General features: G+C 57.4%; 4 protein-coding genes across 4 annotated transcripts; 3 read left to right on the top strand and 1 right to left on the bottom strand.

The window, feature by feature from the left end:
* The first annotated feature begins 156 nt into the window (after positions 1–156).
* On the top strand, positions 157–2,920 carry KVR01_008219 (uncharacterized protein). Its single transcript, XM_044783446.1, has one exon. It carries the CDS (start codon positions 749–751, stop codon positions 2,474–2,476), a length of 1,728 nt encoding a protein of 575 aa, XP_044643197.1. The 5' UTR covers positions 157–748; the 3' UTR covers positions 2,477–2,920.
* Positions 2,921–4,536: 1,616 nt separating this feature from the next.
* Positions 4,537–7,494, top strand: KVR01_008292 (uncharacterized protein). The gene is made up of 5 exons (XM_044790406.1): positions 4,537–5,199; positions 5,279–5,678; positions 5,745–6,658; positions 6,752–7,277; positions 7,371–7,494. Exons 1-4 carry the CDS (start codon positions 5,138–5,140, stop codon positions 6,852–6,854), a joined length of 1,479 nt encoding a protein of 492 aa, XP_044643270.1. The 5' UTR covers positions 4,537–5,137; the 3' UTR covers positions 6,855–7,277; positions 7,371–7,494.
* Positions 7,495–7,582: 88 nt separating this feature from the next.
* Positions 7,583–8,677, top strand: KVR01_008297 (uncharacterized protein). The gene is made up of 2 exons (XM_044786660.1): positions 7,583–8,017; positions 8,110–8,677. The coding sequence occupies exons 1-2, from the start codon at positions 7,943–7,945 to the stop codon at positions 8,380–8,382; spliced, it is 348 nt and encodes a 115-aa protein (XP_044643275.1). The 5' UTR covers positions 7,583–7,942; the 3' UTR covers positions 8,383–8,677.
* Positions 8,654–11,216, bottom strand: KVR01_008160 (uncharacterized protein). Its single transcript, XM_044787196.1, has 3 exons — positions 10,124–11,216; positions 9,794–9,997; positions 8,654–9,736 (listed from the first exon to the last, which is right to left on the bottom strand). Exons 1-3 carry the CDS (start codon positions 10,418–10,420, stop codon positions 9,365–9,367), a joined length of 873 nt encoding a protein of 290 aa, XP_044643138.1. The 5' UTR covers positions 10,421–11,216; the 3' UTR covers positions 8,654–9,364.
* Between the last annotated feature and the right edge of the window lie 153 nt (positions 11,217–11,369).

Genomic DNA, 11,369 nt, shown 5'->3' with positions numbered 1-11,369 from the left:
GAGGCGGCGCGGGACTATTTTACTCGAGGCACCCCAATTCCGCCGCGGTTCTCTTAGACTTGCCCACCTTATTTCCATCTGCCAGGGCCGGCAACCATTCCGTTAACGTCGATATGATCTGTTCAATTGAGAGGGAAAATGGCGGAACCCAGCACTGGAAATAGTACTACCGAAAAGCCATCTCCCCTCAAGCGGCGGAAAACCCGCAGAGGCACCCAAAGCTGCTGGCAGTGCAAGCGGCGGAAGACGCGCTGTACCTTTGCTTCGCCTGGAGCGTCCGTGTGCGACGGCTGCAGGAGCCGCAAGGTCAATTGCATCAGCCAGCAATTTGAAGATGGCCTGGAGACTGTGGATAAGGGCGAAGAGGCGAGAGACTCGGGCCGGACGAAGAACAAGGTCGGGAGACTATCCTCGCCATACGGAATTGGTCTAAGGAACTCGGAGCTCCACGTCGGCAAGGACACGAATAGGGAGACAGCAGTGAGTGTACTCGATTGGCTTGATATATTGCGCCGCCTTTTGACGCGCGCTGAAGAGCCCCTCCCCTGCGAATCCCGGCCGAGGCACATCTCAGCCCGTGAAAGACAGACATGGTGGCCTATGCCGAGCTCTCCTCCAAGTGTGGCCTAAAGAGGAAGATCTGGAAATAATTCTTGATGCTCCTGTCGATACCTCAATACTGTTTCACGGCATAGTGTGCGTGCCTTACTCAAATCTTCTGAGCCAGGCCAAGCCGTCAGCACGGGAGATGCTTCAATCGCCCTCACCGAGGTCCCACCCGGTCTTGATAGCTCGGAAGCTTTTGCTCCTGGCTACTTTCATGCAGGGCATCACGGCAGACGCCATGCAAGGCCTGGAGGCTCTCAGCATCAGTCACAAATCGACCATGTCCCGCCTGGCAGAGGTGTCAAGCAAGTCAGTCACAAGCGACGATGAGCTGGTCGGCTCGCTCGAGGGGATCGAATGCATCATGATCGAGGCAATGTATCACAATAACGCGGGGAATTTTCGCCGAGCGTGGGTGACTCACCGACGAGCAATGACCATAGCGCAGATGCTGGGTCTTGATCGCGGTGCGGGCCCACGCGTGCTGCTCGACGAGCATGATCAAGGTCGTATTGACCCGGAACACATGTGGTATCGTCTTGTAATCTCTGATCGTTACCTGTCACTGATTTTGGGCCTGCCACAGGGAGCACCCGAGAACCCCTTTGCGTCCCCACAGGCCCTCGAGAGTTGCACTGCCCTGGAGCGCTTGGAGCGGATGGAGGCAGTAGCAGGTGGACTTATTCTGCAGCGCAATGTGTCTGGTCTACAAGACATTGCCAAAACCCAAGAGATTGACGCGCTGCTCCAGGAGATCACGACCCTGATGCCACCTCAGTGGTGGCTAGCCCCGCGCGCCGCCGCCCTCGTCGGTGACAACAGCCAGGCGCTTCATCAGACCATCCGCCTGATGAACCAGTTCACGCATTATCACTTGCTGGCGCAGCTTCACCTGCCCTACCTTCTCCGACACTCAGAAGGGGGACAATATGAATATAGCAAAGCCACAGCCGTAATGGCTAGTCGGGAAATCCTGACACGCTTCGTGTCTTTCCGCGGCTCAGTCTCGGTCGCCGCATATTGCAGGGGGATTGACATTCTGGCCTTCATTGCGAGCACGGTAATGAGTCTTGCACACATCAGGGCTCGCCTCCCGCAGCACGTCAAGGAGAATGACCGCGGCGATACCCTACCAATGTTAGCACACCAGCGGCTAAGCGACCGGGCTCTGCTTGAGCATACACTTGAGTGTATCTCGAAGATGGCAGAAGGCGGCAAAGACGTCCTGGCCTGCAAGATTTCCAGCATCCTCGAGCGCCTGCTTGACATCGAAGATAACGCCACCAAGGGCGAACCGTACCGCACCACAGTCTCCCCGGAGCCGGACGAGGCCGAATCTCAACATGCTGACAGGGCATCTGGGGTGGGCCACACGCTGCGGATCCACATTCCGTATTTTGGAACAATAAAGATAGAGCACAGAAGCATGTCGAGCTCAGTTGGTGTTGAGCAGGCATCGCTAGGTGGGGAGTCTCGAGCCTACCCAGCCCTGGACTCCCTGGCCCATCACAGGGACTACCATCCCCGAGGCCTTTCGCAGGAGCATGGCAGAGGGGGCCCAGGAGTGGGAGAATCGATTCCCTTCACGCCAGACCCGGTTGGGTGCGGGGAACATGCCGATGCTGACGGGCAACCCTTCTCACCTGAGCGTGACCTGCCCACGACGGGACCTGGAGTACAGTCGGGAACAGCAGCCCTGGAAGTCGACATTTTCGACCTGGGACATGCTGGAGTCGATACGACAGCCTTGTTCGGCCCAGGTTCAACGGCAGACGTGGATGACTGGGGGTTGCAAGGGGTGGACATGGCTCTTTTTGACAGTCTAATTCGAGGAGTTGCGGAGCCAGGCGCGGACCCAGACGCAGACTAGTGAGGGTCGAGGTTCCTGGACCCGACTGCTTGGAACAGGGCCACACTGCCAAGTGGAGGCGATGGATAAACATGGATGGAGTGACATTATCTGGCAAGATGCACGACCTACCTAGGTAGCACCCACAAGTCACCTAGGTGTAGTGAACAGCGAGGAACGCGTAAGAATGTCGAGGTTCGATCGCCCTGGGACGTGGTTCTATGTTTCCATGTGCCTGTGCATGGTGACATCAACCATCATGTTTTCATCACAGCGGATCGGACCACCGCAAGCAGGCAGGCCAGTGGAGGCGACCTGACGGTTCGAATATTCAGCCCTACCCACGCGGCGTGCAGCTGTCTCGAGTGCATGCGACACGGAACACATGCAGTGACAGGGCTAGCGAGCCCGGGGTAGGTGACAGTCAGGGAACTAAGAAATGCAGGCCAAGGAGGGCCCGTCAGCCATTCAAGAATTCAGTCTACCATGTTAGTACTACTGTCATCAGGCAGGAGACCTGAGAAAAGGACCGCGTTCCAGATGCATCAACGATCAGACGTGGTCGTCGGGCGCAAGGAAGTGGCAGAAGCTTAACCTCGGTCGTTGAGAGGGTGGTGGTGAGCCGCATCAGCCAGAAGCAGGCCAGGGAGATTCCAGCTGTCCGAAAGAGTACGGATCCGCTGCGGCCCGCTGGTTTGCTGCTTGGCAAACAGGGCGCCGCCCAGTTGACGGTTGAGGCCTCGCAGCTGAGCTCAGGTGTGAAGCTTGGTGTGCAGCGTACTGCTGACTCGGGGAAAGCTGGCAAGGACTGGAGGAGTCTGTGGGGCCCCGTGGAGTTGCGAAGAGGTGGGGACGGGGGCGGCCAGATGAATCCAACCGTTGACCTGGGGCCCCACTCCCGAGGTCGCTGAGCATTGTCCCGAAAATCGACCCTGGGCCATTGGTTTGTTGAGCTGGGCCTGGTCCAGCTTGAGACAAATTCAGCCTCGGGTCAGAAAAGTACGAGTCGTCTTTCTCAAAGCATTCAAAGAAGAAGAAGAAAAAAAAAAGGATCGCAAATTGTCCATCTTGTCATCTTGGCCAGAGTATGGAACCTCGAGCCTCAGGTTCGTGCTATTACTAATTACCTAGGTACCCCGGCCACTTAGGTACGTGGGTACCAATGGGTCCTAAACACCTAGTGTCTTCTCCTCTGGCAGTTCTGGGGGTACCGCAGACATTGGCTAGCAGCCCGTGGTCTGTAGGAGCAACACAGACAGACCGACTAGCAGACTGCAATATAAGTACCGACCAACTTGGCCGATGATCAGGGCGAATGATTTCATAGGTCATCAGAAAGTTGGGGTAAGATGGCGGGGCAGCCCAGGTGGCTCATGAGGGTGCGGGGTCGTTCCAGCTCCAAACCCCACCTGTCGGATCCAGACATTCCCAGGCAGTGAGTAGTAGTACTGTGTAGTACGCAGTGGCCCAACATGCACGGTGGTGCGGTATCAGGAGGTTCCCGGGTCGAGGGAAGGGAACAGAAAGTAATGCCTGGTTGTTGAGATGCCTGGGTACGTAGGTAGGCAGGTACATCCTGTGGTGTGGTCCTTGGTCTCGGCCAAAAGGCAAGCGATTCATTCGGCCAGGAGAGGATGGCTGCCGCAGTTCAATACGTGTCGGCCCTGACAATATGCCGGGATAACGGGGGGAGCAGCGGCCAGTCTGAGGCCTAACTAGAGCATAGGCCGGTACTGGCCATGCCCAATCTCGGATCAGAGGGCGGGACATGTCGTCGCGGGTGTGGGGACCTGGTTACTTGGGTCAAACAAAGCACCGGGCGGCGACCGAGTCCATCTGGGTTACCTGGGTACCTAGGTATCTAGGTACCTGCTTGAGTACCCTTGACACCCTTGACACCCTTGATACCCTTGACACCCGTTCATGCCCGTGCTACCTGCAGCTGGCCAGCTGGGTGGTCTCTTGTTGAGCCGCTCCCATTCCCCCGGGCGACAAAGAAACCGTCGACCTCGTCCGCCACGAGGGCCATGGCGTGGGGACATGGATGAGGATACCTAGTGTAGGTTTGGGGGCAAGGGGGCGGTTGTCTGGGTGTGCCACCGTGTGTGAGACCCCTTGGCCAATGCCCCCAGACGTCCCCGCCAGTCGAGTGCGGATCCGGGCTTTAGCTCCAGTGGGAGCTCCAGATGCCCCGATCTCGTGCCTCGGCGCCTTTCCCGTCCTGTAACAATTGACTGGGTCGGGAGCAGAGACTCTGGACCGAACTGGACGGACAGCCAGACAGCGGACGGACAGACGGCCTGGTATGGAGGTCCCTTGCCCAGCACTAGCAGCTTTGGTGGACATCGTCACCACCAAACCGCGGCTCACCAGCACGTCCACAGCATCCCGCAACCCCGCTTTGCTCTGCGATTAACATTACCACCGCCCCTTGGCGCCCCTTTGCCACACTGCCTTGCCTCTGCCTATTTCTTCCAACTGCCGCCGCTTCGTTTCTGCTCGATTGGCTTCTCCCTCCTCCTCCAACTCCTCAACTTTCCCTTTTTCCAAAGATACCCATCCCACCCTCCAGCCCTAAACCTGCAGCGCGACTGCGAACTCTTCCCCCCCCCCCCAAAAAGACACCGACAACCATCACAACATCGTCACCAGACCACACCCAAACCACAGATCACAGCCAACATGTCTCTGTTCACGGAGCTCCACACCCCGGCGACTGGCAAGTACCAGCAGCCCATCGGCCTGTAAGTTCCCACATCGTGAAGATGCCCGGCACTCCCTCGTGCGTCTGGACCAATGGCTCACACGGCGTTCCCCTCCCAGGTTCATCAACAACGAGTGGGTCGAGGGTGTCGACAAGCAGAAGTTCGAGGTCATCAACCCCGCCACTGAGGAGGTCATCTGCTCCGTTCACGAGGGTACCGAGAAGGATGTTGATATTGCGGTCGCCGCCGCGCGCAAGGCCTTCGAGGGCGTATGGCGGGACACGACGCCCCAGCAGCGCGGTCTGTACCTGCTGAAGCTGGCCGACCTCCTCGAGAAGAACGCCGACCTGCTGGCCGCCGTCGAGTCGCTCGACAACGGCAAGTCCATCACCATGGCCAAGGGAGACGTCGCCGCCGTCGTCGGCTGCATAAGGTACTATGGAGGTTGGGCAGACAAGATTGAGGGCAAGACCCTTGACATTAGCCCGGACATGTTCCACTACACCCGACCAGAGCCCGTAAGAGCACCCCTCGCGCCCCAGTGCTTGCCCCTTCCGCTTGGCTGACATGCCCCGTCCCACCAGATCGGCGTCTGCGGTCAAATCATCCCCTGGAACTTCCCGCTGCTCATGTGGTCGTGGAAGCTGGGCCCCGCGCTGGCCACGGGTAACACCGTTGTCCTGAAGACCGCCGAGCAGACACCCCTGTCCGGCCTGGTCGCCGCACAGTTCATCAAGGAGGCCGGCTTCCCCCCGGGAGTCGTCAACATCATCTCTGGCTTCGGTAAGACCGCCGGTGCTGCTATTTCCTCGCACATGGACATCGACAAGGTGGCCTTCACGGGCTCCACCCCCGTTGGCCGGCAGATCATGAAGGCCGCCGCGGCGTCCAACCTCAAGAAGGTCACCCTTGAGCTCGGCGGCAAGTCGCCCAACATCGTCTTCAACGACGCCAACATCGAGGACGCCATCAACTGGGTCAACTTTGGCATCTACTTCAACCACGGCCAGTGCTGCTGTGCCGGTTCACGCATCTACGTGCAGGACGGCATCTACGACGAGTTCGTGGCCGCGTTCAAGAAGCGTGCCGAGGAGAACAAGGTTGGCGACCCCTTCGCCGAGGACACCTTCCAGGGCCCGCAGGTCAGCAAGCTCCAGTACGACCGCATCATGAGCTACATCAAGGCCGGCAAGGACGAGGGCGCCACTGTCGAGACGGGCGGCGAGCGCCACGGCGACAAGGGCTACTTCATTAAGCCTACCATCTTCTCCGGTGTCACCCCCAAGATGAAGATCATGCAGGAGGAGATCTTCGGCCCAGTCTGCACCATTGCTAGGTTCAAGACCGAAGAGGATGTCATCGAGGCTGCCCACGACACCAACTACGGTCTGGCCGCTGCCGTCCACACCAAGGACCTCAACACTGCTATCCGCGTGAGCAACAGGTTGAACGCTGGAACTGTCTGGGTGAACTGCTACAACGCCCTGCACCACCAAATGTAAGCCCCCCACCCCCCTGAAAAACCAACTTCATTGTCTTCCCTTCCCCTCCCCTTCGACTATTTCGAAACATACTGACAGCCTTGTCGCAGGCCCTTCGGTGGTTACAAGGAGTCAGGTATTGGTCGTGAGCTCGGCGAAGCTGCTCTGGCCAACTACACGCAAAACAAGTCTGTCGCCATCAAGCTGGTATAAGGTGCGCGTAAGTCTACGATTTAATTTTGGAACCTGAGAGAAGATTTATTGGTGAGAGGATGTCGCGCCAGGTTCAACAACGGCAGGTTCAGAGCCTGGGCCCAAGTCTATAGCCATTTCGGTATTGTACAACGACACCACGCGTCTCTTGAAGGAGATGGGCAGTGAGAAGTGATGATTGGAAATGAAAAACCAAAAATGAAGTCAAAAATTCGTCCGAGACTTTCTTGTATTGTCAGGTGAATTGTGACAGATTGGAGACTTGGAGGTGTTGGCGAGCGTGCCAAGCAGGTGGGTGGTGTTCCCCACCCTGACCCAAGGGTCCTAGACTTTTGGAGAGATGTGCATGATGCCCAGGTACGACAACAAAGGCTCAGCGAGCAGAAACACTGCCCAGCTTCTCAATCTAGGCAGGGCAGATGAGTAAGTTGTTTACCAAGGCTTTTGCGGCCAAACATGCACTTGTATCTAAGCATATATGCCAGTTGTCGTGGGATCACTAATTCACTCGTCCAGACTAGGTATGATGTAGGATCAACCAACCTGCTCACCCGACCAAAATGCACTCCCCGGGTTGATTGAGGCTAGTCTACATGCTTGGCTACTACGGTGAGGTGTGGGACCCATGGATCTAGGTCAACTACTATAAAAGGATTGCAAGTTGCAACTGAGTCAGTAATAAGTTGTGCATAGCAAGATAGACTACAACCTTGGAAGCTATAATAAAATACTCAGTGTAGGCTACAGCGGGACCGAGGATCCTGATGACGCTATAATTAGGAGCTTGCAACCAACGTCACTGCCGAACCCCGCAGCCACCCAACCGCCTCAGGCCTGCTGCTTGGCCCGCTGGCGCCAACGGCCGATTTGCCCCGGCAACGGCAGCAGAAACCACCCACCCGGCCAAACTCTCAACTCACAACCCGGCATTGTGGCTGTCCGCGCACCGAGATCCCGAGCGCGTCAAGAGGTGTCGCAAGACGCGATACGCGACCGCCAGGAACCTGGGCCAGCTCCACACACACAACACCACGGTTCTCACAACAGAAGCCACACGCACGCACGCGTACAAACGCATCACCCCGAACATGGCGGCGTCCAACCCCTCGAGCAGGGCCTACTTTGAGCAGCAGCGCGAGGCGCTGATGGGCGAGATTGCAATGGTAATAATTTCAAGCGGCGAAACTGCCAGCCAGCCCCCCCCCCCCAACCGGTACTTTCCACGCTAACACCATCCCCCCCGGTGCCCGCACAGAGCTTCGAGCAGGTCCTGGCAAACATCAACAAGCTGAATCGGAACCTCGAGGCCGTCATCACGGTCGGCAACGAGTTCTCGTCGGTCGAGGCGCTGTGGAGCACCTTTGAGAATGTCATGGCCAAGGAGGAGGGCGAGGTCGAGGGCGACGAGGCAGCAGCCCAAGGGAAAGTAGGCGAGGAGCCTGACAGTGTTGGTGGTGGTGTTGATGGCGACGGGCCGGGTGAGATCGAAGGTGGTGGTGACGAGCAACAGATTAAGACCCTGACCTGAGGGGTGAGACTTGGCCATTGCTGGGGGAATCCACCCAGCTCGTGGCCACCATCCAACACCATACTGAGCTTGGGTCGTCCTGAATGAGGCGCACACCGCTCTCCTCGTCATGTTATCAGGCTTCATGAGTGGGGGCGGCCTTGGAATAGCGCCGATGGGCACGGCCGAGGCTGGCCAGCTGGGGGCGTAAGGAAAGAGTTGTCGAGGATAGATACCCAATAGACACCCAGAATCATTCTTCACACAGTTGTTCTCGGGCAAGCGCGGCAGGTTTTCTCAAGAAGGATTAATCTCGATTGAGGAAGATGAACTCCTGACGTTTCCTATTCCATGCATTGCAAAACCACGACTCAATATATCCCATAGAAACAAGTAAAAACCGTCCGTCCGTCCGATCGTGTGACAGGCAGACGGTGTGGGATCGCACCCGATCGGGGGTGTTCAGTGACAGCGACTCAGGAGGCGCCTCCTTTGGCATCGAGCCAGCCCGAGGAGAGACACCTTGAGGGCCATCCATTTGTTGCCCTCCTTCCGCCAGAGAGGGAGGTATCATCAACATACAAGGGAAAAGATGACGCGATGTGAGTATGCGAATATGAGGCTGCAGTGTTAAAGAAAAAAAAAAAGAGAAGCCTTATCCTCCGCTGTGGACTCATCTAGCACCAACCCTCCCTGTCCACCGTTTCGTACATCATTCATCCGCTCGTCGTCGCTCGTCTTGATCATTCATGGCCTCTCAAAGCCCGCCCAATCCTCTTGCATTCTTCATTCAGTCTCGTGATGAAGTCAAGAAAACGTGCCGTACCGAATCCATCAAGGTAAGCGTTGGTCATATCGGTTCATGCGTCATCTCATCACACATGGCGTATCGCGGGACAGCTCGGGGCGGCCCGCCTATGAGTGAGCGACAAAAGGCTCTGCGCGTTGTGCTTTATGCAGGTTGCTTGCTGCTTGCTGCTTGCTGCTTGGAGCGCTCACCCGCTCACAGGAAATTGCACTTTCTCTTCTTCTTGCGGATGCCGGCGGCACCGGGGATGCCGCCGAGGTGGGTGCTGTCCCGCCTTGAGGACTGACGCTGCGCAGCCTGGGCCTCGAGGTTCCGTCGGTCGTTGGAGACGACGGTGACGATGGCCTGCTCGAAGATCTCGTCGACGCCCTTCATCTCCTTGCTGCTGCACTCCATGTACTGGGCGTTCATCTTCTGCGCGACGTCAATGCCCTGCTCTCGTGTTACAGGTGTCAGGCCCTGAGTCTTGAGCATGTCGATGCACGTCTTCTTGTAGCGCAGGTCGGACTTGAGGCCGACAAGGATGAGTGGCGTGTAAGGGCAGAAGTGCAGGACTTCTGGGTACCACTGTTTGTGTGACGTTAGCAGCGGGTGCGGACGAGGAGGACGGCTGCAGGGACTCACCTTGTCCATGACATTGTCGAGTGAGTTGGGGCAGTCGATGGCAAAGCAGACAAAGATGAGGTCGGTCTCTGGGTAGGACAGCGGTCGCAGGCGGTCGTACTCCTCTTGGCCTGCGGTATCCCACAGGGCAAGCTCGACGGTCTTACCGGAAGGGCGGTGCGTAGGGTACGTGATGTAGTTCTCAAAGACCGTCGGGACGTATTTCTGCGCGGGCCGTCAGCTAGGTGTGCAGCACACTGACTGGCGGCAGACGCGTGGGAGGCAGCAGGGGCTAGGATGGTGGAGGGTGGATGGTGGAGGGTGGAGGGCAGAAAGAGGCATTCCACGTACCTCTGGAAAGTAACCCTGGCTGTAGCTGATCAAGAGGCACGTCTTCCCGCAGCCGCCGTCGCCGACGACGACAATCTTCTTGGAGTAGGCGGGGGCGTCGGTCATGGCTGTTGCTGATGATTCGCGACCGGAAGTGGAATTGCTCATCATGGTGCTGATAGTCCCATCACTTGACCGTTGCTGCCGTCTGGTGCTGCTTGGCGTTTTGCGGCCACTCTCATAATACTTTTCGTCGTGGAGCGGCTGGTTGTTGCTGTAGTACGAGTTGCGGTAGCTATAGGACGAAGCCATGCTCATGGATTTTTTTTCCCCTCAGGTTCCTTGGTCTCTCGCATGCGGTTGCCAGTGAACGGCGGGGCCAGACCACGCTTAAGCACGGGTAGCTTGGCCGGGGGACAGGTTCGGTCCAGTCCGGGGTGCAGGCAGGTCGAGCAGGCGGGATTGCAGGCCGCGAGAGAAGCTGGTCAAGTGTAGGGAGGAGTGACTGATGTTTGTTGTCCTTGCCCGGTGAGTCGAGGTATTTCGGAGCGAGCGCAAGTAAATACTGGCACTGGCTGCTGTTCGGATATGCGAGGCGAATGCGTTGCAGCTGTCAGTGCATGCAGATTGCTGATAGGCGGGCCGGAGTGAGCGAGGTGGAGGGGTGTGCGCTGTGTTATGTTGTGTTGTTTGGCTGGTCCCGAGGTCGGTTTGGCTTGGTTGGTTGCAAGGGCCAGTGGGAAGGACGGGTGGGTGGAAGGATGGATGAATGGACGGATGGTTTAGGATAGGATAGAATGGCAATGGTTGTTCACGACACAAAAAAACACACACAACAACACAATTCTGAGATGAGGGGAAAGATGAGGAGGGATGCTGAAGTTTGCCGGGTCAGATGGGCGAGAGTCAAGGTCAGAGCAAAAGCAATTGGCGTATTGGGAGAAAGAGGAGGTTGGGATGTGTCTCAGAGAAGCTGGGAGGCAGGAGTGCGTGTGTGTGTGTTTACGGGTGTCCCCAGCAACGACTAGCATCCGACCAAGTAGAGGCGCAGGATCACAGAGCATCGGCACCGTCGCACGCTTAAAGCATATCAACCAGCTGCTGCTTCAGTTGCTTCCACCCCGTAGTACCGAGTACTGAGCGGTATCAAAGTATCTTGTCTGGGTACCACATGCCATGGCCATGATGATGATGACGATGCAGCCGTGTCGTCCAGCAATTACTCGATCCGACCTCACGTCATCTGGCTCTCTCTGTGCTGTGTGGA

The sequence above is a fragment of the Diaporthe batatas genome (assembly GCF_019321695.1).
Source record: "Diaporthe batatas strain CRI 302-4 chromosome Unknown Contig00009, whole genome shotgun sequence".
In the NCBI taxonomy this organism is placed as follows: domain Eukaryota; kingdom Fungi; phylum Ascomycota; class Sordariomycetes; order Diaporthales; family Diaporthaceae; genus Diaporthe; species Diaporthe batatas.
Note: the sequence above shows the minus strand (reverse complement) of the source record. Positions and strands in the feature narration are given on the sequence as shown.

Excerpts from the sequence above, each read along its gene's own strand:
- KVR01_008219 (XM_044783446.1), top strand. The coding sequence starts at position 749 with ATGCTTCAATCGCCCTCACCGAGGTCCCACCCGGTCTTGATAGCTCGG.
- KVR01_008292 (XM_044790406.1), top strand. The coding sequence starts at position 5,138 with ATGTCTCTGTTCACGGAGCTCCACACCCCGGCGACTGGCAAGTACCAG. Across the intron at positions 5,200-5,278 it reads TACCAGCAGCCCATCGGCCT|GTTCATCAACAACGAGTGGG; the intron begins GTAAGTTCCCAC and ends TTCCCCTCCCAG. Across the intron at positions 6,659-6,751 it reads AACGCCCTGCACCACCAAAT|GCCCTTCGGTGGTTACAAGG; the intron begins GTAAGCCCCCCA and ends GCCTTGTCGCAG.
- KVR01_008297 (XM_044786660.1), top strand. The coding sequence starts at position 7,943 with ATGGCGGCGTCCAACCCCTCGAGCAGGGCCTACTTTGAGCAGCAGCGC. Across the intron at positions 8,018-8,109 it reads TGATGGGCGAGATTGCAATG|AGCTTCGAGCAGGTCCTGGC; the intron begins GTAATAATTTCA and ends GTGCCCGCACAG.
- KVR01_008160 (XM_044787196.1), bottom strand. The coding sequence starts at position 10,420 with ATGAGCATGGCTTCGTCCTATAGCTACCGCAACTCGTACTACAGCAAC. Across the intron at positions 9,998-10,123 it reads GCCAGGGTTACTTTCCAGAG|AAATACGTCCCGACGGTCTT; the intron begins GTACGTGGAATG and ends CGGCCCGCGCAG. Across the intron at positions 9,737-9,793 it reads TCGACAATGTCATGGACAAG|TGGTACCCAGAAGTCCTGCA; the intron begins GTGAGTCCCTGC and ends TCACACAAACAG.